Here is a 24,401-nt window from a genome sequence, read left to right as displayed (position 1 = left end):
ATCAACATAACTGAAGGGAAAAAGATATTTAAAAATTGGAATAAAATTTTTTTTCTAAGGTCTTTGCGGCTTTCTTCTTCCTGGTTCCAAGCTCTCAGGAAGGGGCTGCCCTTGATTCTTTCAAGACACATAGTCCCCCTCAAATAAATTCTCTCTTTCCATTATGCTCAAGTTCCTTTGAAGTAAGCTTCAACCACCTAAAATCCAAAGAATGTGGCCTGAGACAATTGCCTTTTATGGTCCAAATTCCTGTAGCTATTGGGATTACTTACTGGTACTTACAGTCTCCTGTGTTTGCTAACTTCTGTGTTAATGGTACAAAGCCGCCCATCAACCCTGATCTGATAAAACAGATCAACCCTGAAGATCTGTGTTATCTCCAGAATCAGCCAGCCTAGCAGGAAAACAAGTATCTGCTAGTATTTTGTTGAGAAAGCTGTTCTCCTGCTGAGAACGATTGTGTCATTTAATGGCTTAATCATTTCCGGCTAAACTTCAGCCTGTGTTTGTCTTTGATTATTTTTCTATTGCATCTTCTCTTAAGGTTTCTTTCTTGGTGTCTTGCCTGAACATTTCTCTCAGACAAAACCAGCTGTGGTTACAAGTGACACTGACACTGGTTTTCCAAAGAGGCTGATGTTTTTCATTCTGGGCCATTAGGAAACCTGTGTACTTTACACATATGGTGAATGAACATTTCAGAAGCAGACCCTTCCAGACTGAAGCTCTGTCACACAAGCTGGGTGCATTTAGCACAGAAGGGCTCACTCACAGGAGATGAAGGATTCCCCATGGTGAGAGAGGCTCAGAGTAGTTTTTCCTAACAGGTCTTCTCAGATCCCTAGATGTCTATGAAAAATTCAGTTTCCCAGGTTTTGCTGAATCAGACATTCTAGGGATGGGGCCAGGGACTCTGGATATTTAATAACCTACCTAGGTAATTTTGATCTGTGAAAGCCACTGGCTACATGAGCCAAGAGTAGCAATTCTCTAATCCTAACATAATTGTTAGATGGCATTTTACAATTAGCTTGCAAGACAGCAGGACCCTAAAGTTGTTCTCCACTCCCATCCCTATGCCCTCTGCCTGTCTTGTGTCTGTTAAACAGAAAAACAAAAAACCTAGAAAAAGCAGACACAAAGGAAAACAGTCAAACAAGACAAAATAATAGTTTACTCGTTAAGCAAAATCAAGAACCTTTAGTTCCTCTTCAATGGCTACAGATACTATTCTGGGCCATATCCTTTGAGCTGTTTTGCAGATAATGAAACTCCCACCAGATGGAAGAGGCTAACTCCCCGAGGACCAGACTGTAGCCATGACACAAGCTGCCACAAGTCTGAGAACTGGCCTCAAACAAATGGAAACAAACTGACCCTGGAAGTGAAGATTAACTATATTTGAATCAACATGACGCTGGTCAAACCACCGATGACCAATCCTATTGGTGCTGTCTCTGCCTGTAGCCCCCTCCCTCTGCCTGCACACCCCTGAAACTCACCTCTAGAACTCTTGCCCACTGACTGTTGGTTGCGGGGGAGGGGGCGGATTTAGCCTTTGGACATGTCTGCCCTCTCCCCTTGCTATTACCGAAATAAAGCAAACTTTCCTTCCCACCAACCTAGCATCTCAAGCATAGGCTTTTGAGTAATGAGCAGCCAGACCACACTTTCCGTAACAAGCTCACCCTCTTCCTCAATGCTGTACATCACTCCACATATCTCTTTGATATACAGTGATATGTATCTCTCAGAAAAAGTAAAGTCAGTTAAACTAAATTTCTTTGTCTGAAGACTGTCACTCCTAGGCAAGAGTGAATACACCTGAGCGCCTTCAAAACTGGATTCTCAACTCCAGGCTCAGATCTCTCCATCCTGACCAAAAGACTTATGACTTAGCTTCTTTAGTAGGAGTGGGTGGGCTTGGGAGATCTGTTCCTAGCTACATCAGACAGAAATGGAGGGTGATGCTGAAGGAGCAGTTTCTGGGATTTCCCTGCTTGGTCAGTGGTTAAGAACCCATCTGCCAAAGGAGGGGACACGGGTTTGGTTCCTGATCTAGGAGATTCCACATGTCACAGAGACACCAAGCCCCTTGCATCACAACTACTGGGGCAGCAGAGGATAAGACGGTTAGATAGCATCATTGATTCAATGGATATGAATTTGAGTAAACTCTGGGAGATAGTGGAGAACAAAGGAGCCTAGTGTGCTGCAGTACATGGGGTAACAAAGAGTTGGACATGATTTAGTGACTGAACAATCCAACTACTGAGCCCATGTGCCTAGAGCTCGTGCTCTACCATGAGAAGTCTGCTCGCCACAACTAGAGAAAGCCTGCACACAGCAATGAAGACCCAGTGCAGCCAAACATAAGCAACTTTTTAAAAGCAGATTCTGGGGTTCTACCCCAGATCCACTGAATCAGAACCTCTGTGGGAGACTTGCATTATTTAATTAACTCTGCAGGCATTTCTTAACTATTGTCAAGATTCAGGCCTTTGTAGGGTGTCGCAAAATCCTATTAAATGCTTACATTAGAAAACAATGAACACTCTCAGACAAGATACTACTGATATCCAGTTTCTGCCATCCTTTCTCTTTGGGTGGGATAGTAGTAGTAAAAACAGTGGCAGCAGCAACCACCACCACGACCAGAAACCACCACTAACATATTTCAAGCTCTTACAATGGCAGAAACAGTGCCAAGAGCTTCATGTGCATTATTACAATAAACCCAAACGACAATCCCACTATGCTCATATTTGTTAGATAAAACGTGAGACACAGAGAGGATGTGGACATTTCCCAATAGGACGCAACTAGCAAGTGGTTGAGATGGGACTGAAAATAAAAGGGGAGTGGGGCAAAACAAAAGGTGTTCTAGCTGGCATTCAGAATCCATCCTTCATGGCTGAATTAGGGTTGTGAGGAACACTTCAGCGCAAAGAGCAGCTTGTGCAGATATGTAATGTAACTATATATAAACACAGGGAGTGTGTCAAAGACCAAAATCCTGCAATAATCCTAGAGCAGCACCTCCAAAAAGGAACTGGCATCTGTGTGGAGGTGAGGGAGTCGTGGGGACCAATTCCTCGGGGTCATTTCACATCTCTGTGCTCACATCCATCTTTGCTCTTGGACCTGTTCTCCCCTGGAGCTTTTGCTTTCCTCATCTTCTGCTGCTTTCGTCTTCTACTTCCTCATCCTTCACATCCTTCATTTTATCATGATGTGCATTGACCTGACTCCACCAGGCCACTCTCCCGACACATTATCTTCGCTTCACCTCCACTGCCTCTTGGAATATTTTAAATTTTATTGCAGTATAGTTGATTCACAATGTTGTGTTCATTTCTGCTGTACAGAAAGTGATTCGGTTACACATACATACACACATACATATATACACACACACACATTATTTTTCATATTTTCATTATGGTTTATTCAGTTCAGTCGCTCAGTCATGTCTGACTCTTTGTGACCCCATGAACCACAGCACGCCAGGCCTCCCTGTCCATCACCAACTCCCAGAGTTTACCCAAACCCATGTCCATTGAGTCGGTGATGCCATCCAGCCATCTCACCCTCTGTCGTCCCCTTCTCCTCCTGCCCCCAATCCTTCCCAGCATTAGGGTCTTTATTATAGGATATTAAATATACTTTCCTGTGCTATACAATAGGACCTTGTTGTTCATCCATTCTATATATGATAGTTTTTACCTGTTTATCCCAAACTCCTAATCCATCCTCCCTCCATCTTGACAACCACAAGTCTGATCTCCACATCGAGGAGTCTGTTTCATAGATAAGTTCATTGGTGTCATAGTTTAGATTGCACATGTGATATTATATGATATTTGTCTTTGTCTAAATTACTTTACTTAGTATGATAATTTCTAGGTCCATCCATGTTGCTGCAAATGACATTATTTCATTCTTTCTTATGGCTGAGTAATATTCTATATAGATACCACACCTTTAAAAATTGCATTATTTAAATTTCATTTAGTAGCAAAATTTGATTATGATTTGTGTATTGTCACCACAGTTCCTTTTTTTAACTGTTTATTTTGTAATGGAGTATAGCCAATTAACAATGTTGTGATAGCTTCAGGTGAAAAGCGAAGGGACTCAGTCACTCATTCACTGTCCCCCAAACTCTCCTCCCATCCCGGCTGCCACATAACCTTGAGCAGAGTTTCATGCGCTATACAATAGGTCCATGTGCCATCCAGTTGGTTATCCGTTTTAAAGATAGCAGTGTATACCATACTTTATCCATTCCTCTGTCAGTGGACATGCAGGTTGTTTCCAAGTCTTGGCTATCGCAAACAGCGCTGCAATGACACTGCAGTGTGTGTGTCTTTTCAAATTATAATATTCTCCAGATACATGCCCAGGAATGGGATTGTAGGATCATATGGCAACTATATTTTTAGCTTTTTGAGGAATCTCCATACTGTATTCCATAGTGGCTGTGCCAATTTACAAGGAATTTATTTACCTTCTTAAGAGAATCTGATTGGTCCACTTTACCATGTCATGCTAGGTCACTTACAGATTATGGGTTGGCTGCCATTCTTGATTCCTATCGTTTTGTTGAGGTATAGGAAGAGGGGGCTCATATAGTGAAACCATGGCTACCTGATGGCCATGATCCCCAGGAGGGTGTGTGAGCAGAACTGACAGTCACTGCTTTAAAGCCTTCATCCAAAGGCTCTCAGTTCAGTTCAGTCGCTCAGTCATGTCCAACTCTTTGTGACCCCATGAATTGCAGCATGCCAGTCCTCCCTGTCCATCACCAACTCCCAGTCTACCCAAACCCATGCCGATTGAGTCAGTGATGCCATCCAGCCATCTCATCCTCTGTCGTCCCCTTCTCCTCCTGCCTCCAATCCTTCCCAGCATTAGGGTCTTTTCCAATGAGTCAACTCTTCGCATGAGGTGGCCAAAGTATTGGAGTTTCAGCTTCAACATCAGTCCTTCCAATGAACACCCAGGACTGATCTCCTTTAGGATGGACTGGTTGGATCTTCTTGCAGTCCAAGGGACTCTCAAGGGTCTTCTCCAACACCACAGTTCAAAAGCATCAAAGGGCTTATAATAACTCCCATCTGCAGCTCCCAAGTCCTCGTGCTTAGGGTGGGTGGGACTACTTACTGTTCCAGATTTCTCATCTAGTAGAAAGTCAAGTTCACAAACTTCTTTAGGATAGGGATCTTTGCTTTGTATCTACTGCTGTTTTCTAAGTGCCCAGCACAGAGCAAGCTCTCAATAACATTTGCTGAGTGAATGCATAAACAATATTGCAGCATCCAGCAGCTCCCAAATGTTGTGAATCAGACATGGGGAAATCTAATTTACATGCCGCTTTGGTCTTGGCTCCCAGAGAGTATTAATAGCATCCTAACCAGAAAACAGGCATGCATAGAACTCTTCACACAATCCACTTATTATTTGCTTAGAAGCAAATACAAATATTTTCAGCCATCTGCTGGTTTCAATTCCTGCTAATAAGTGAAAATTAACTGTGTGGCCCAGGGTTGAAGTCAGTTTCAAGAATTCTCAAGGAATGAAGATACTAAGAAGGTACAAAGCATTTTAACTGGTGGTTCTCAACCAACAGTGCTTTTTGTCCTCAGGGGACACTCAGCTAAGGGTGGTGATTTTTTTTTTTTTTTTTTTTAAATCATGGTGAAATAAATGTGCCACTGTTGAACGTACAGTTCGGTATTAAGTACACTTACAATGCTGTACAACAAATCTCCAGAATTCTCATCTTGAAATGGAAAATGTATACTCAAACAAATATCTTCCCATGAGCTCTTACCAGCCCCAGGCGACCACCTTTTCACTTTGTGTCCGTGAATTTAACTACTTTAGGTAGCTTATAAAGGCAGAATTACACACATCTTTTTGTGATTGACTTATTTCACTCAGCTTAGTGTCCTCAAGTTTATCCATGTTGCAGCATGTGTCATAATTTCTGTCCTTTTAAAGGATGAAGAACAATTCCTTGTATGTTTGGATCACATTTATCTTATCCATTCATCATCAGTGGACATCTGGGTTGCCTCTTTTAGCTACTGTGAATAATGCTATCAACACGGGTATACTAATATCTCTTTGAAGCCCAGTTTTCAATTATTTTGGGTACATACCCAGAAGCAGAATTGCTGGATCATATGGTAGTTCTGTTTTTTAATTTTTTTGAGGAACTCCTATACTGTTTCCACAGAAGATGCACTGCTTTATATTTTTATTAGTAGTGCAAAAGTGTTCCAGTTTCTCCCCATCCATGCCCACACTTGTTATTTTCTTTTTCCTTCTTCGTTTTTTAAAAAATATCCTAATGGGCATGGTGTATGCAAACATTTTTAGTTGTCACAACTTGGGGCAGGGTGCTATTGGCATCTAATAAGTAGAGGTCAGCAATATTGTTAAACATCCTACTATGCACAGGATGGTTCTATGCCACAAAGAATGGACTGGACCAAAATGCAGATAGTGCCCAGGTTGAGAAATCCTGATCTGAACAATCAAGTTCATCTTTCATAACAAATCTCACCTCTCCTGTCACCTGCAGCTTCTCTATTCTTTTGCCGAGATGCTCAAAGACTTCCAAAAACCTGGAAAGCAACAGAAGACTGAGAAGAACGGCAACATTTCTTTTATTCAAATTTTATTGGAAGTTTACAAATGTATTACAGACATCAGTAAAACATCATATCCATTTCACAGGGCACGGATCTCAAGCAAAGTGTTCACAACAGTCTCTGGCAGAGCCCACACCAAAGGTCCACTGCAGACCTTCTTAACAAATAGCTTGACACCCGACACACAACACAGACTCTGGTGTGCCTTACCTTCTCAGGCCCTTTGAGGTTTTGTTTATGCGCTTGGAATTAAAGCAGAAGATGGACAAAATGATCCTGTACAGGAAAGAATGCATTTAGGAGCAGGAGAACTGCCGAGGTCCTCATCTGCTAGGGAAAAAGGAGGACCCACGGGCCTTAGAATGTGAAGTCAGGGTCCAGGATAGAACCAAATACTTTACGGAGAAACATGGAAATTAACTAGAAAGGCTTGAGTAACTTTCTGAAAAATTTAAAAAGGCCTGGTCAGCGACCTATGGAACATCAATGGCCAAATACTCAGTAGGGTGAGGGACATCTCAAAACTCTCAGGATAGAATAAGACAATCCCCCCACCCCGCCATGGATTCTGTATCTAAACCACAGAAGTAATTTCTAACACAATGTTAGATTCCTGTTGGGAAAAGCTAGTTTGGGGAAAGCTATAAGCAAGAAGTAAGCTTATAAACTAGTACAGCCCCCAACAGTAAGTCACACTTTCTGGGAGTCTTGTATTGAAGGGACTTCTATTTTGAGAAAATGGAAAAAAGAGTTTTTCAACTCTAACCTTGATGACTGCTTCTGAGTGGTCAGACAAATAGGCTCTGGTGTCTGCTGAGGCCCCAAAGGGACTGACCACTGGAGGCAAGACAAAACTCTCTTCATTTCCACGTCTCTCACGCTTTAAGAAACATACCTCAAAAGGCAGCAATCTGGAACTGCCTTCAAGATTGGCAGAGGAGGCTTGGCTGAGTTCTGTACCTGGAATGCTGTCCGCAGGGTCCTTTTCAAAGCCCTGAAGGTGCTAAACAGTTGCTGATAGCAACCCTTCTGGCATGAAATCCTCAGATGACTGATTTCATCGTCCACTTTCCTTTGTCAAAGATAGATCCTCCTTCTTATGCATAAGCATCTGGTTTCTGTTAGAGAGAAATATGCAAAGAGCACTTCTCTTTGGAATTTAAGTATTTGTTTTCTTTGTTAGAAGGTGGGACTAGAAAAGAGTGGGACAGACTCTTATCTTACCTCTGCGAAATGGCAAACACAGATTGCTTATAACTGGCCAAGAATCCGAGAATGGAAAAGGAGGCCAAAGAGATCTGTTTTTGTTTAGCCTAAAGAAGTCAGCCTCCTTTAGCATCTGCAATACAGGGGCACAGGGGTTGGCATCACACAGTGATTTATAGATGATGCTTCCCGAATAGCTGGTGAACTGTTTTGGGAAAATGGCAAAAGAGCTCAGGGTAGAAACACAAGGAAGAATCAGTTCACAAGTAAGATTTGTTATGAGACAAATCAAATCAGTTCGGATCAACTGGTCCTGGCTGGCTAGAGTGTTGCAAACATTTCTGAGGCTGCATCCATGCTCTCTGAAGGGGTACCCTGGTTCTATCTGCCCACATTATAGGTATGGCAGAGACAGCCCCACCTGAACTCAACAATAGCTAGTAGTACCCAAGAAGCAGAAAGCTGTTGCAGAAGAGGAAAATATAATCTTGTTGTATTGAAGAAACATCCTATAGAATGGGACAAGGGGAATAAAAAGAGCTACCCGCAGTTCCCATGTGAGAAATGGCAAACTGCTTGTTTGTGGGGCTGGTGGAGGGTGCACAGAAGGTGAATATAGATGGACGGGGTCAAATAATCAACTCTAAAAACTACTCCCACCCTTGAACATTGGCAAAAACCGAGAAGTATGTTTTTGGTTTCCCTGACCTCACTTACCTTCACACTTGATAGAAATCCCAGAACTCTATGACAGATGGAAGGCTACCTGAATGCCACTAGCCTGCTAAGAAACTTGTTCATAGTATCAAGGTTGATATGCACTGGCAGGGCCACTCAGAAAACTGTCACTGACTTCTAACTTGGGAAAGGGCCAGTTCTGTTGCCAATGAACTGAGCAGAAACAGGAAATGAAATGAACGCTAAAGTGTGGTTTTATCCAAAAGATAAGAAGATCAATATGAGGAGAGATAGGAAGAAAAACCAAACCAAAGTATGAGAGAAGAACAGAGAAAAGATATACTTTGCTAAACACAGTATATTAAAGATGGAATGATGATGTAAGAAGAGATGACTGCAAGCCCCAGCCTTGGAGGAAAGCTTGACTAAGTAAGAGCTCCTGGTGATGCTCATATAAGGATCAGATCTGGCCTCAGAAAGGAATGCACTGAATTTTGGGGAATGGAATTCTGGGATGTTACATGTAAGTTATCACTAAGAGGCAGAATTCCCAACACAGTGATGATCTGCTCTCTCTCGGGCATTCCCTTGGAGGTTCCATTCTCGCGATGAGGATTTACCTGGCCTCTACCAGCAATCTCCATAGAGTACCTGGCTGTGTCTGGGGTGGGGAGGAGGCATGTGCGGTGGTGGACAAGATGAAAGTGACCTTGCTTTTGAGACTGTCTGACCCTGAGGCTTGTATCTCACCACACCTCCAGCTCTGACCAGTTCAGTTGATGGATGCTCCCTGGGCAGCTAGATCTGAAACTGCTTATTCCTCTCATCCCTTTGCATACTACTTAGTTGTCAGTGTCTAGGGCACTTTCTTCTTTCTGCAGATGGTGGTCAAAGCCTCATTGGGGAAATGTTAAGAGGTACTCTAAAAAGGACAGATTAAGAAAACGTTTACTAGGAGAATTTCTTTCCTCGGATTCCAGGCCACGGAAGACAGACATTATTTTCAGTTATTTGCTAAGTTAAATGATATACTTTTTGTCTCTCTTTTCTTTTTCCAAAATGCCTTTCTATTCTCATCAATCCAGAAACTTAGAACTCCAAATTGGACTCGCCCGGTTTCTACCAGAAACCTGCCACGTTGGTAGCGTGGTGGTATACATTATGTCTTTATCAGTTTGCCAAGCAGTTTACAAACTCACTATACAAACTTAATAGAGTTAATTCTCCAGAGGCTTGGATAATTAATGAAGCATTTAGATATGAAGAAAGCATGCGGAAAACAGCCACAACCAACATTTGCATCGCTTTTTCAAAAACATCAGTGACAATGACAAATGTCATATAAATACCTGAAAAGCAAATTATTTTAATACATCCTGAATGGAGTGCCACTTCCACATCCTTTACAGCCTTCCTTCCCCAGACCCATGTGGGATGGTGTCTAAAAAGCCACTTTCCACATCCTCTGCATAAAAAAACACTAGAAAATATTAACTACTATACTGAAAAGAGACCACGCTCACCTCACCATGGCAGATGGCCACTGAGATACACTGTATACTACACTGACAGTACATCTCACTACAGGTGGGTCCCCCAATGGATTATTTCATCCACAATCCATGAAGGGAAGGAGGAGAATGGAAGTAAAAGCAAGCGCTTCACTTTTAACCGAAGCTAGGTAGGAGGTTTTATTTTACTATAAACAACACAACCGTTAAATGTCTTCTTTAAGCACACTCACTTGTGAGCCCATTTTCTATCTGACTGATGGTCCCCAAAGTTCAAAATGGAAACCTCTCTTTCAGGAACATCTATTTTTCCAGAACCATAACACAAAGTCTCCTGAGCGGCTCAATCTTTCTGGGCAACCCAGATACTCTGGTTATAGAATGAGTTAAACTGGGTTTTGTTTTGTTTTTGTTCCCACCAGCACCAGGGGGTGTTCAAAGGTGGTTCTCACCTCTCCTATACTTCATTTCTGGAAGTTCTTCTTTGCTCTGACTTTCCTTCATATTCCCCTTCAGCCTCTACCCTTGATCTGTGGGCTGGATTCTTGTGCCCTTCGGCCCCAGCAGCTTGCTGCCTGCCATCCCCTCAAAGTCAAAGCTAAGATGCCTCCTTCTACGCCTGCAAGTCGTGTACCTGATGTGGGTGCTGAGCGGGTGGAAGCGGCCCTCCATCTCCACGTATGACCTATGACCTAGAACGCACCATCACTCCCAGAGCCCCTCGGAACCTTTCTGGCCTGAATTTCCCAAAGCTGAAGTTCATTTGCGCTGAGGACAACCGGTTGTCAGGCTAAGGCAGCTGTTCTGTCTGCCTTGGTAAAGGAAAGTGGATAATACAATTCAGGAAACGAGCACCAGGAAATAATGCCACACTCAAAACAATGTCATGCTGACATCACACAACAGCACCACTCACAGTCACTTTTGTTTTCCCCACAGGACAGATCAATGGTGAGCAACGTCAATGTTCCCAGCGGGGATGGCATTTCTCACAGAACTCTACTGACACTGGTTGGTTTTTCTAATTGGCAGAAGTTACGTTGGCAATTATAAATTAAAAAAAAAATTACTATCACTTTGTAGAGAAGATATTCTACTGAGGGTGGGAGCAGACTTAAGGATGGCTCCTTAAGATGGATGGAGCATCAAATGCTTTGGGTGTAACAGGTGTTTTTTTTTTTTTAGCCACAAAAAGCCAAATTGAATAAAATCCTTTGAAAAAGGTCTCACTGACATGTAACAGATTTGTATAGAAAAAAGAAAAAAAAAAAAAAAGGTGGTCTTGGACCACCTTGTAATACTACTCAAAAGACAATGCTAGATGTGCATGCAAGGCTCCACTGAGTCCTACGATATAGAAATTCCTTTGATATTACAAAATACAAAAATATTTTATCAGAACTCTCATTTACATTGCATTTACAATGGACATGTAAATAACTTAGTGTGGGGTCCTGGCTAATAAACAAATTACTTACTGGAAAAAGGGTCCTAAAAGGAAGAAAACCAGAGAGGCTATATATATATATATATATGTGTGTGTGTGTGTGTGTATGTATATATATATAAGCGAGCAGGAAACAATTTTACCATCTTGCCAGTGGCAACTCAACACAGACGGTCAGAGAAGGAGGTGACCAACCCTGGCCTCCACTGAGTCTACAGCGTTTCCAAAGTGAAATGTGCAAATAATGTTCAACATGCCAAGAACTGTGACTACCTATGGAGTTGATAGGTAACCTTGCCTCCATCAAGGGAGAGCTCCTCTCATCTCTCCCTGGAACCCCCCACCCCCAAAGCGCTTTAAAATTTCCAACAGTGCAAGTTTATGAATCTACATTCTTAGTTCCCATCTTCCCCCACTCCCTGACCCCCTATCGGATTAAGAAATGATACAGTTTTTGCTCTTCTGTCTTTTCCTGCTGTGCAACTGTCCCCTGCCACCTAGAGTGGAAGACTTGGGGAGGCCGTAGGAGCTGTATTTGTGCAGTAACTCATCACTGGTGACATATCGCAGGTGGGCGGGCTGGGGGATGGGTTCTCCTAGGAAATAGCCCTCGTTGTCAGACTCGGAAGAGGAGGAGCAGGTGGAACACCAGTCGTACTCAGCGAAGTAGGGGCCCCAGCGCTCCCCAAAGGCGTTCTGCAGAGCCAGGTCCGACACGGTCCGGGGGCAGCGGCCATACAGGTCCCGCCGGGACCCCTGGCCCAGGCTCTCCTGGAAGCTCCGCTGGCGCACGAACTGATCATAGTCCTCCCTGGCTCTCAGGGGGGGTCTCTCCTTCAACTGAGAGAGGGCCTCGCGCTCGCCGGCCAGGTGGAGGGCGTTGTCAGAGCGAGAGCGTCGGGATCGCCGGGACCGGTGGGGCCGGAAGCGGCGGTTGTCGTCGCGCGAAGTGGCTCTCCTCCGCGTGCGCTCGCTCATGGGCTGGATCCTCACGCCCTCCGCCCCCGGCAGCTTGCTGCCCGTCATCCCCCCATCGAAATCAAAGCTCTGATGCATCCTCCCGTGCGCCTGCAGGTCTCTGTACCTGATCGGGGTGCTGAGCGGGTGGAGGTTGCCCTCCATCTCCTGGTACTGCTGGGCGGACAGCAGGCTGCGAACCGACTCGGCGCTGCGGAACTGCATGGACGAGTTCAGCGTGCCCATGTTGCTCAGCTTCTCGGACACATTCATCCCAGAGTCTTTGCTGAGATCGGGCATGGAAAACCGAGAGAGGTGCTCCTGGCGCTTGGCGCCACCATCCGCGGAGAGGCCTGGGGAAGACAAAGGAGAGGTTCACGGAGGTTAATACAAATGTGCAGCGATGAGGATTCTGTCGCCCTGGGTCACCGAAACCGTCATCTAACCAGGGTCGCTGCAAAGCGTCGCACAGTTGTACTCTGCACAAAAGCTTGCTCAGAAAGTATGTGGAAGGGCTCTCCCCACTCCACAGTGGGCCAGCGTCCACCTAGAGGGGGCACCTGGTTAAAAAGTATCCAATATATATATATATATTTTGACTAGTCATGCCTCCAAAGTTTCATCAAAATTACTTAGGAGCCTACCCCTGTATCTTATATACAATGTTTCCTCTTCAGAATTTCACTTTTCAAAGTGCTTCAAAATCACCTCTTTGGTTCTAATGATGATCTATAAGGTCTACAGAAGGCATTCTGGACAAAGAACCGTTTAAGCTTCAGAGGCAGGGCCATGCCCAAGTACTTCTTAGCAACACTGAGCCAAGAGCTGAGTCCCATAGTACTGGACCACCTCACTTCCACCCTTAGCCTCCAGTAATTTCCTGGTCTGCCTGCTGTCCCCCTTGGCCTCTATCCCAGATATCTTGAAAACCAACTGACTCCCTGGAAATAGACAGAAGGATATTTACCCTCTCAGGCTGTTTAGTAGATGACTGTTCCAGGATTCCAAACAGGCACCCAGCAGTCAGAGATGTCAGTGGGACTCTGGGGGTGGGGATGGGGGCAAGCAGTGATCCTAATGCTCTCGAACTGCAGGAGCCCTGCAATCCTGGCAGTGCCGTCACTGCTATCATTGATACTAAAAGCATTTTGAAGGTAGGAGGAGATTCTTGACTTCAGTAACTTCCATTTTGTCCATTTAAAAACAGCACTCTTTGTAAAAAAGCAGTTTACACAAATGGACCAGGTGGCAAAATTTCAGTATTTCTTAATCATCATCAATGAAAAAGAGCAGCAATTTTGCTGTTTCTGGTCACAGGTGACGTGTCTTTGAATTACACTGGCCCATTATAACCCCTGCCACTGATTATTCCTCCCCACCTACTGGGGCCAATGACTTTCTCTCCCCTCACAAAACTAATGTTATGAGCACTGTGAAACACTACTTAGCAATATCTGTGTGTGCGTGTGTGTGCTCAGTCATGTCCAACTCTTTGTGACCCCAAGGACTGTAGCCCGCCAGGCTCCTCTGTCCATGGGATTCGCAGGCAAGAATACTGTAGTGGGTTGCTACTTCCTTCTCCAGGGGATCCTGCCAACCCAGGGATCAAACCTGTGTCTCTTGCACAGGCAGGCAAATTCTTTACCACTGAGCCACCCGGGAAGCCCAAAACTAAATATACATACATATGTGTGTGTGTATGTGTATGAATTATGAATAAGTTGCTTTGAATACTTGTGTTACTTTTTTGGGTGATCTTAGTGTACTCATTTCTATTGGGTATATAACCAGAGTGGAGATTCTATGCTTTCTTTTTGTTTATTAAATTGTAGTATAATTGATTTGCAATGATTCAGGTGTTCAGCAAAGTGATTCAGTTAAATAGTTTCATATATATATATAAATTCTTTCTAGACTGTTTACATGTATGCAAATATATGTAACTATATAAATTATATATTCCAATATATAATTCTTTTCCAGTGCAGGTTACTATAAGATACTGAATACAGTTCCCTGTCCTTGTTGTTCTGTGACTTTCCATCGCCACTCTTGATTACATACCTGACAGAAATCAGTTTATGGGCCCAAATAATGCACAGGGGTGTTCAGTGAAGCTTTCCTTATATTAGTCCAGAACTGGAAACAATTTAAATGTCAGTTAACAGGAGAAATGATAAATAAATTGTGGTATTTTCTACCATTCCCCATTATAAGGATTTAGACAGGGCTTTTTTGGAGAAATGGCTAATTCCAGGATTGGAGGAAGGAAGGACAGAGATGAGCGTGGAACATCTTGTTATGTTCTGAAAGGTAAGGAAGTGTTTAAGACTAAAAAACGAAGGGGGGTGGTTTTCAGAAGAACACAGGTCCCAACTTCAAAGGGATCCCACCAGCCAAAGCTGAGCAATTTGAGCATTAAAATAGTAATGATTTATAAACCACTGGAAAAATTAGAATTCCTGAATCCATACTGATAACAAATAAAAACACCAGTAAATAAATGGGGGGGAGGAACAGTGGGTTATGTCTACAGTAGAATGGAGTGAGTGCACTTACAGAAAGAGTACTGGACTCGGAAGATCATCACTGTCTAACTATTGTAGGTAAAGACTGGCTCATGCAAGGTGTGAACTATGCTCACCCTAGGTGGTGAATTTTGATGGGGGAGCAGGATACTTGCATGGAGTTAATGTGTCCCCACATATTCCTTGTCCTCTGTCAGGCAGAATTTAGTAACTCTGCAGAGGAGAAATCAGGCAACACTCTTGACTACCTCCATCACCAATGAGTTTCCATCACCATCATGCCCCTCCAGCCCTCAAATGAGGACTATTCCATGAAGAAGAAAAGGTAGTGTTTTTTTTTGTTTTAAAAGAAAATCCAGTATCGTAAAAGACAAAGACTGAGTCAACGTTCTAGACTAAAGGATCTTAAGGAACCACAGCAACTATACACAATCCCTAATTCTGGACTGGAATCTGCACTGAAGCAAAAATAAAGACTGTAATGGATAATCTCTCCTAAACGGCAAAAATTGGGACATAGGGCTAACTGATCAATGCATTATATTAAATTTTCTGTGGTTAACTGATAATTGGGATCATGTTCGAGAAGAAACTTTTTCTTGGGATATACACATGGAAGTATATGGTAGTAAATGGCCAAGCTAGATGCAACTTGCTATCAAGTGGTTCACAAATACATTGTGTGTACGTGTGTGTATATGTGTGTGTGCAAGAGAGTGCAAATAATAAACCAAATGGGTAAACTATTAACAATAGGTGAATCAGGTAAATACATTATGGCTATTGTTTGTTCTATTTTTGCAGCTATTCAGCAAATTTGAAGTTATTTCCATATAAAAAGTTTCTTAAAATTCTACTATAGTGATATGATGCAACGGTTTTCAATTCTAGGGGAAATGACTAGGGATAGGGGACACTGCTGCGGCTTCCCAGGTACACTAGTAGTAAAGAACCTCCTGCCAATGCAGGAGACATAAGAGACTCAGGTCTGATCCCTGGGTCAGGAAGATCCCCTGCAGGAGGGCATGGCAACCCACTCCAGTATTCTTGCCTGGAGAATCCCATGGACAGAGAAGCCTATTGGGCTACAGTCTGTGGGACTACTAAGAGTCGAACACGATTGAAGTGACTTAGCAGCAGCAGCAGGGGACACTACTAGTATTTAGTGGGTAGAGGCCAGAGAGATGCTGCTGAACACCCTATAACACACAGGACAGTCCCCACAGCCAGGAATTATCCAGCTCCCAATGTCAATACTACCCCAGTTGAAAGATCATGCTATAATAGAATATTACACGATGAGAATGAATATCTACACTGGACAACATGGATGAATCTCATAGAAAATGCCCACAGACAAAAGGGTCCATGCAGTACAACTCCATTTACGTGAAGTTCAAGAAGAGGCTGAGGCTGTCTGGGGTGAAGAGGTCAGGAGAATGGGTGGGGGCGCAAGGGAGATGTTCAAGGCACAGGAATGTTCTCCACCTAGATCTGGGTGATGATTATAAAAGAATGCACATGTAAAAATTTCTTGAAGTGCAGTTTAAATGTTAGTTTGCTTTACCTTATGTGCGTTATAACTCAATAAAATGGTGTAAAAATAACTCAGTGTTCTCATTAAAGAGCCCAATTTAAACACTGGATATGCCTACTGAGAAACTATTCTGCCAAGCATCATACTTTTCGGTCACTTTTTTTTTTTAATTTCATTACTGGGATAATTGTCAGGGCAAGAGGAGTGGAGTTCTCTGACTCCTGCTTTCTGCACTGCTTATTGGTGACACACACATCATAAAAGCTGATTTACAACAGCCTAATCACTTTCAGAACCTCCCCAATCTGAAGGCGAAGAGGAGAGGAGGGCAATGCAAGATGATGAATGACTAGCCTGAGCAGATAAATGTTAAGGAAGGCAAAAAAAAAATTATTCAAAAATCACACTGAGAAACAAAAGCTATAGCGGAAGGTGTGATGTTTTTTGCTGGGCTTTCTACTCAAGCCCTGGAATGAAATTAGGGTGAGGAGAAATGATCTAGCAAATACTGTATGCTGTTTTCCTGAACCTGCCTCTTATAACCCCCAAAGTCATGCATTTCAGAGAGTGTCCTGTGTGTGAATAGATTTATATTCCAATGAAGAGGCAACTCTAGAACCAACTCTGAGCAGAACTGGAGAGGGGACTTGGGTCAACTTTTGAGACCTCTTGAGATGCATCTGTAAAATGGGCATAACACAGTGCCTGAGTTCACAAGCTGTGGTGATGATTAGTTGAGAAAAATTCATTTTTAAGCCTTATCACAACTGCCATAAATTTGTGTAGTTTTGATTCCCTGTCCATCTCTATATGACAAGCCTATAAGCATCAAGAGGGCCAGAGCCGGTTCCTGTTTTCTAGCCCCGATCTCAGCACCTGGTGTTCAATACATGGGAAGAAAGTAAACAAGGCCTAAAAGTTCCCCACAAAACAGCGCACACTCTCCACGTAGCATGAGACTCAGTGTCAGAGCAATACACATCAGGACTTCCCTCGTGGTCCAATGGTTAAGAGCCCACTTGCCAATGTAGAAGACATGGGTTCGACCTCTGCTCTGGGAAGATCCCATATGCCACAGGGCAACTGAGCCTGTGTGCCACAACTACTGAGCCCACGTGCCCTGCAGCCCATGCTCTATCACAGGAGAAGCCACTGCAATGAGAAGCCTCTGCATCACAACAAAGACCCAGTGCAGTCAAAAATAACATTAAAAAGTAGCTTTAAAAAGAACAGAAACGAGTTTTTTTTTTTTTTAAAGCACATCAATACAATCTACTTGAATGGGGCTCTTGATGCCCCTCAGCTCTCCTGCAATAAATGTACTTTTTTTTTGCTGCCCAAGCCATGACTCTGTGCGTGTGCGTGCATGTGTGTGTGTGAATGAGCACAGCTATGTGTATGTGTACAGGAGGTAGAAACTGCACACAGAGTTCCCCAGAGCTCCTGCAGAAACCCATGGTCTGACCCCACACTTAACACTGGCATTGTCAGGGTCCCAGCCAGTCCTGGAGACCCTGGCAGAAGATCCCACCAGGCAGCCCGAGACACATGCCAAGCCGCTTTCCCCTCCAGCGGCACCCTGTCTTATTAACAGACAGAGAGGGTTTTCTCCTCTACAAATAAAGCAGCCTTTGTGAGAAGCTCTAGACGGTGACCGGGGAGTTAAACACCACGATTTATCCTTATCCCTGGGGGTGAGCGTGGCCAGGAGCAAAAGAAACGTCCACACACTGCAGGGGCTGTGGGTTTCCCTCAGGTCCCACAGGACGTGCCCCAACAAAGAGAGGTTAGTATTGAATTTAGCCTGTGGTTCCCTGCGGTTAAACTGTCAACTGGAAAATGCAGCCAGAGCACTTTAAGCAACACTCAAGCATTTCTGTCCAAGCAATGCCTCCTCACTGCAAACAGGAGGTCTTAACAGAAGTCAGTGACGATGCAAAAAATCAATACCTTCAAAGAAAGCTTTGGGTCTGATGGAAGAGAAAGGCGATCTTTGTGGTGCACCCTCCTGCCACTGATCCTAAGGGTAGAAAATATTCGCTGAAGCATAGAGAAAAGAAAATGCAGACTTAAAAGCACTGGCAGTTCTTTTGGTACCTCTTGCTGTTCCTTATTTATTGCCCTTTCTAATCCTTCTCAATCCCAGCGAAAACAAAATGAAAACAAAACCACAAACAAAAAACAACTGGCATAGGCAGAAAATTATGGTTCTGCCCGCTTGAAGGATGCATTCACATTTTGATGCAGTAAAAGAAAGAATATCTACTCATTTTTGCCCTCTATTTACAACCCATACTGGTGATTTAGGTTTTCCAGATTTTTTTTCTTCTTTCTTTTTTATCTAAAGCAGATATGTGAAGAAAAAAGAACTGTTTAGGATAGGGATTTGCAAACTAGGGCTCAGGGGCTAAATCCAGCTCACTATGTACTTATTTTTGTAAATAAAGATTTATTGGAAACCAACTACACTTATTCATTTGCATGCTGTCTATGGCTGCTTCCTTGTTACAATGGCAGGAGTGAGTCACTGTGACCGAGACTACATGACCTGCAAAGCTTATAATACTTATTATCTGGCGCTTTCTGGAAAGAGTCTCAACCTCTGGTTTAAAACAGGAAAGTCTGGGAAGTTGTATCATGTGTGAGCATCCCCAAAGTCAAGGGCTCTGTCCAGGCTAAGTGTCTGAGACCATGCAAAAAACACCTTTGGGGGTACCAGCTTACTTAAGTGTGTGTGTTGGGGGGCAGTCTGCTCAGGTCCCTTGGGTTCTTTTTCTCCAACTAAGTTGACTGATTTCATCAACACCCTGAGCCTCAAACTGGCAACAGCTAGAGAGACTCTGTCATCTGGGCAGTGAGGTTTAACCACCACCTGTTCCCAGGTGACAGGGTATGGCCTGGTTTGAACCGAGTATGACAGGGAAGGCTCGGGGAGCAGGGAGGGAGAGGCAGGGAGAGTGAGAAGGACAGCGGGGGAGATTATGAATACACTCAAAACCGCTTGCTCTTCCAATATGATCTGCGAACCAGGGGTGATGGCAGCCAATCCAGACATGTAAAATCGGAATCTGCGTTCACACAAGATCCTCTGGTGACGGTTCTCATGCCCTTGAGGGTTACAGAAGCACTGCCTGACTTGTGACAGCACCTCAAGGACAATCCTTCTTTGCAACTACAGGAGTTTCTACTCCAGAAAAGCCCGTACCCTCAGAGACACTGATCTAGGGTTTCTCAACCTTGGCAGTATTTGCATCTGGGGCAGATGATTCTCTGTGCTGGGGAGGGGGTGGGAGTGGGGTGCTACCTTATGCATTCTGGGAGGTTAAGCAGCATCTGCACTAGATGCCTATAGCACCCTCCCCACTCCACTTTCGACAACTCGAACCGTGTCCAGACAATGCCAAATATACCCTGGAGGACAAACTCAGCCCGATGGAGAAAGTGTGCAAAGTGTCAGCTGCTCAGCTGTGTCTGACTCTTTGCAACCCTATGGACTGTAGCCCACCAGGCTCTTCTGTCCATGGAATTCTCCAGGCAAGCATACAGGAACGGGTAGCCATTCCGTTCTCCAGGGGCTCTCCCCGACTCAGGGATTGAACCCAGGTCTCCTGCATTGCGGAAAGATTCTTTACCATCTGAGCCACCAGGACGAACTCAGCTCCATGGAGAAACACTGCTCAAACACTTTTAATTCTGAAGCTTCAGCTGATCGCAGTCTGACAGGGACTAGTCCTCGACACTCCAGGAGCAGCGGGGTTAAGCCTGACCACCAGGCAGGGCAGACACAGCCACTTTCTGAAGAAGGAAGAATGTGTTCCCCTAGGCTGGGCATCTCCCAAATTAGGGCATCGCCAAGCTGTTTTCTCTCTAAACTCCTCTCAATAAACCTTCTCCTGACAGCCTGTCCTTCCCTTGGTGGGTTTCAGGAGTTCCCTGAGCTCCAGCCCTTGGCTGTCTTACTTTCCTCCCTCATTTGAAGCTTTGAAATCTCGAGCCCTGGGCGCACCTTCCTTTCTTCCCTTGGTGGTCTGCCCATCGAGCAGGTCCCAACTGACCAGCAGGTCATAAGTGTACACAGGCATGTGTCTGCCATCTGTTTCCATGGTACCAGGAAGACTTGAAACAATTTCCTTCATCAGCTGCTATGGGGAGGGGGAGGTGAGAGTGGGTCACTTCCTCATTCCTGATGCACAGGGAGACTGGCCCCAAAATCGAAGCCCAGCTGGTTCCAGAGAAGGCCATGACTAATTCTGGCTTTCCCAGTGGACAGCACTATGGGAGGAACAAGTCTTTGAAGCAGTGTGGTCCGGAAGTGACCAGCATCACAACAGGACTTAAGTCGAGTCTCCGATCTGACAGACCCGGTGTGGTCAACCAGGACGAGCCTGATCAAGATCAAAACATGGGTTCGGACTGGAAGTCTCCAGCCTTCTACCTGCTCACTTGTGCATTAACTTCCTGATACACTCACCCCAGTAACAGACAGATGCATACAAGGTAGCCAAGGGTAAAACCAGGAGGCAGCACTGTTTGAAACACGTGGGGTCAATTTTCACTCCTCCTCAGCTCCGTGGGGGATTGTGGTGGCTGTGTGGCCACACAGCCGATGGCTAAATGAAAAGATGCGCAGAAAATTTGAACCAGTTGATGATGACTTGCTGGCGTTTGCTCTGGGCTTGCACTGGCTCCTTGCCACTTTCCAGAAGCCATCAGTCCCAGGCACCAAGCAGGCCACACTGGAGTATTTGCTCAGGAAAACACTTGACTCCACGCTAGACAGAAGCAAAACGACTCCCTTGTGGTAGAGAGCGGGCAGCCAGGGACCAGAGACTCACTTGATTTCTTCAAAAGGGTTTTTGCTGAAGCCCTGCCGCTGCTGGGCACTGTGAGTGCAGCTGTGAACAAGGCCCTTTCAGACAGCACCTCACAGGAATATTCCACCGTACAGGAAAAGCAGACTGACCGAATCACACACTGTTACAGCTATTGCAAGTCATTAGGAGGCAGGGAAGAAACAATGAGGCTTAGATGCAGAATTAAAGACTGGTCCTCCCTAGACAGAGCCCTGGCGGAGAGCCCTGTGCTGGTGATAATGAGGGTCCGACACAGAGGAAGCGAAGGGGCCAGTCAAACCAAGAGTGGGTGGGTGGGGGGAGTATTCTAGGCAGAGGGATGAGAATATTTTGTACCAGAGAAAGTTCCAGGTGCTCTGAGAAATGACAGAAGAGCTGGAGCACAGTGAGCCAGAGGAGAGCATCAGGGACCAGGTCAGGGGGGTGACCAGGAGCCAGAGGGGCATCTTCTAGGTCACTGGGGATTTGAGAGCATCCTGCCCATGCTCACGGGCAGCACCGAGGAAACACCCAGGAGGAGCAGAGGGCGCTGGAGAAGAGCACTTGCTTCTCAGACGGCCCTCCAGCTCTGTCCCTCACCGCTACGGCTCCACGCCTCACTTCTCCCAGCTATAACGTGGGAATAATAGTAAATCTACCTCATTAGCAGGAAGGTGAGTATTAAGTGTGTTAACACACAAAGTCCTTAGAACAGTGCTGGCCCAGAGAAATAAGATGGCATACTCTTATTGTCTTCATCCCACATTTGTCACTATTAGAGCATTTTTCTGAGTATTGTCATAAAGAAAGTTCCTAGGAATTGTTATGGATGTAAGAGTTGGACCATACAAAAGGCTGAGTGCTGAAGAATTGATGCTTTTGAACTGTGGTGCTAGGGAAGACTCTTGAGAGTCCCTTGGACTGCAAGGAGATCAAACTAGTTAATTCTAAAGAAAATCAACCCTGAATATTCTTTGTAAGGACTAATGCTAAAGCGCCAATACTCTGGTCACCTATTGTGAAGAGTCAACTCATTGGAAAAGACCCTGATGCTGGGAAAGATTGAAGGCCAAAAGAGAAGGGGGCGGCAGAGAACGAGATTAAATAGCATCACCAACTCAATGCACATGAATCTGAGCAAACTCCAGGAGATAGTGAAGGACAGGGAAGCCTGGTATGCTACAGTCCATGGGGTTGCAAAGAGTTGGACAGGTCTGAGGAAGTGAACAACAGGAGTTGTTATGTAATTTTTTGAGTGGATAACAGAAAGTTGGAATAATGTGCCCAATGTCACACAGGAACTATTTCAGAACTCGTCTTTGATCTCTTGCCTTTTATTTTTATGAGTAGAAGGAATATGGTAGGAGTGCTCTCAGAGACTGCAGGGACAGGAGGCAAAGAGAAGTAAAGATCCATCAATATGAAAGAGCTCTGAACTAGAAGCACTTCCAAAAATTCTTCTCATTTAATGGGTTCTTTTCTAGAGTATAAATATGAATTGCTGCTATATGCAACAGCACAGGTGAATCTCACAAAGTAAAAGATGCCAGACACAAAGAATATGCATAGTATGAGGCCATTTATTGGAAATTAAAAACCAGCCCAAACTCATCCAAGCTGTTCAAAGTCAGGACAGAGTGTACTTTGGAGAGGAGGGAGGGGTGGGAGGGTGGGAGAAGCTAAGGGACTTTCTAGGGCATTGCTTGACCAGGGAAGAGGTGCCCTGAGTGTGAGATTCACTGAGCTGCAACTGCACATCAGACCTCTGGCTAGGGAGCCAGATAACCCACAGAAAGAGAAGGGACTTCCCTGGTGGCTCAGTGGTAAAGAATCTGCCTGCCAATGCAGGAGACACAGATTCAATCCCTGTTCTGGAAAGATTCCATACGTTGCAGGGCAACTAAGCCTGTGCTCACCACTACTGAGGCCACGTGCCCCAGACCCTGTACTGTACAACAAGAGAAGCCACAGCAATGAGAAGCCTGTGCCCCACGACGAAGAGTAGCCTCCGCTCGCTGCAACTAGAGAAAGCCTTCATGGAGCCACAGAGGCCCAGCGAAGCCAAAACAAAAAAAAAAAGATGAACAGAAAGCATGGTCTTGTTCTATCCCGTCCTTTCTCTTCTCACCAGCAAAAGCAAAGGTGCCACCATCCTATTGCCCTGATTCTGAGAAGAGACCCAGCAAAGCCAGGAGTGGCTTCTTGGAAAGCATAGAAATACTTAACACCCTGAACCCCACTATGGAAACCTCCTCTCCTGTTCTCCATCTCCAGTTCCTGTCTCAGTCAGCCTGTGTCCTTCATCCGACTTCCCAAACACATCTGCTTCCAATTTCTATCCCTGCACTGTAGCAGTGTCATGCTCAGCAAAACTGGAGTCTTAGACAAAAGGAAAAAAGTCAGTAAAACTGACCCTTTATTTACAAATTTTACACTTTGTTAATCATGAATTTTCCCGTGAATTTTGATTCTTAAAATATTGTGATGAAAAATTGCTTATCTTGATTATGGAGCTTTCAGCACTCCTTTTCATTATATACCCACAGTGGGTGCCTCACTTTCCTTACCCATAGGACAAGCCACTCTCCTCCCATCTTATTCAAATCTTTCCTTTTCCTTTGTGAAATTCCATGGATTATATGCTTATTATGACCTTTGTTTATTAGGGTAGAGGAAAACCTTTTCACTGATCTGGAAAGCAAAGGAACTGGAGTACAGTCCCAACTTTATCGCAAAGATCAAAAGGATCTTGTGAATAAATCCCTTCTCCCTGAACCTCAGCTCTTCCTCTGAACCTTCACCAGAGTTCTCCAAGCTCCTCCCAGCTGAGAGTCTGCAAGTTTTTTTAAGGTGGTACAAAATCTTTTTTTTTTCACTTGAGATATAATTGACAGATCATTAGTTTCAGGTGTACAACATAACAGCTCAGTATTTGTGTACATTGCATAATGATCCCTACAGTAATTCTAGTTAACATTCATCACCATACACAGTAACTTGTTCTTGTGATGAGAACTCATAAGATCTACTCTCTCAGTTCAGT

General features: G+C 44.4%; 1 protein-coding gene across 3 annotated transcripts in view; it reads right to left on the bottom strand.

The window, feature by feature from the left end:
• Positions 1-6,671: 6,671 nt before the first annotated feature.
• The window catches only part of PRICKLE2 (prickle planar cell polarity protein 2), a 346,419-nt gene continuing 328,689 nt past the window's right edge, over positions 6,672-24,401 (bottom strand). For 2 of the 3 annotated variants that reach the window (XM_081524526.1, XM_081524525.1), the window contains exon 9: positions 11,759-12,814. In XM_081524526.1, the coding sequence (XP_081380652.1) occupies positions 11,940-12,814 (875 nt within the window). In that variant the 3' untranslated portion in view covers positions 11,759-11,939. Of the gene's footprint in view, positions 10,866-11,758; positions 12,815-24,401 lie in introns of those variants that run through there. The other variant, XM_081524524.1, reaches the window with a different exon arrangement.

The sequence above is a fragment of the Giraffa tippelskirchi genome, chromosome 9 (genome assembly GCF_054371585.1).
Source record: "Giraffa tippelskirchi isolate mGirTip1 chromosome 9, T2T-mGirTip1v1.2.pri, whole genome shotgun sequence".
NCBI lineage: Eukaryota > Metazoa > Chordata > Mammalia > Artiodactyla > Giraffidae > Giraffa > Giraffa tippelskirchi.
The sequence above is the reverse complement of the archived record's forward strand: the minus strand, read 5'-3'. Positions and strand labels throughout refer to the sequence as shown.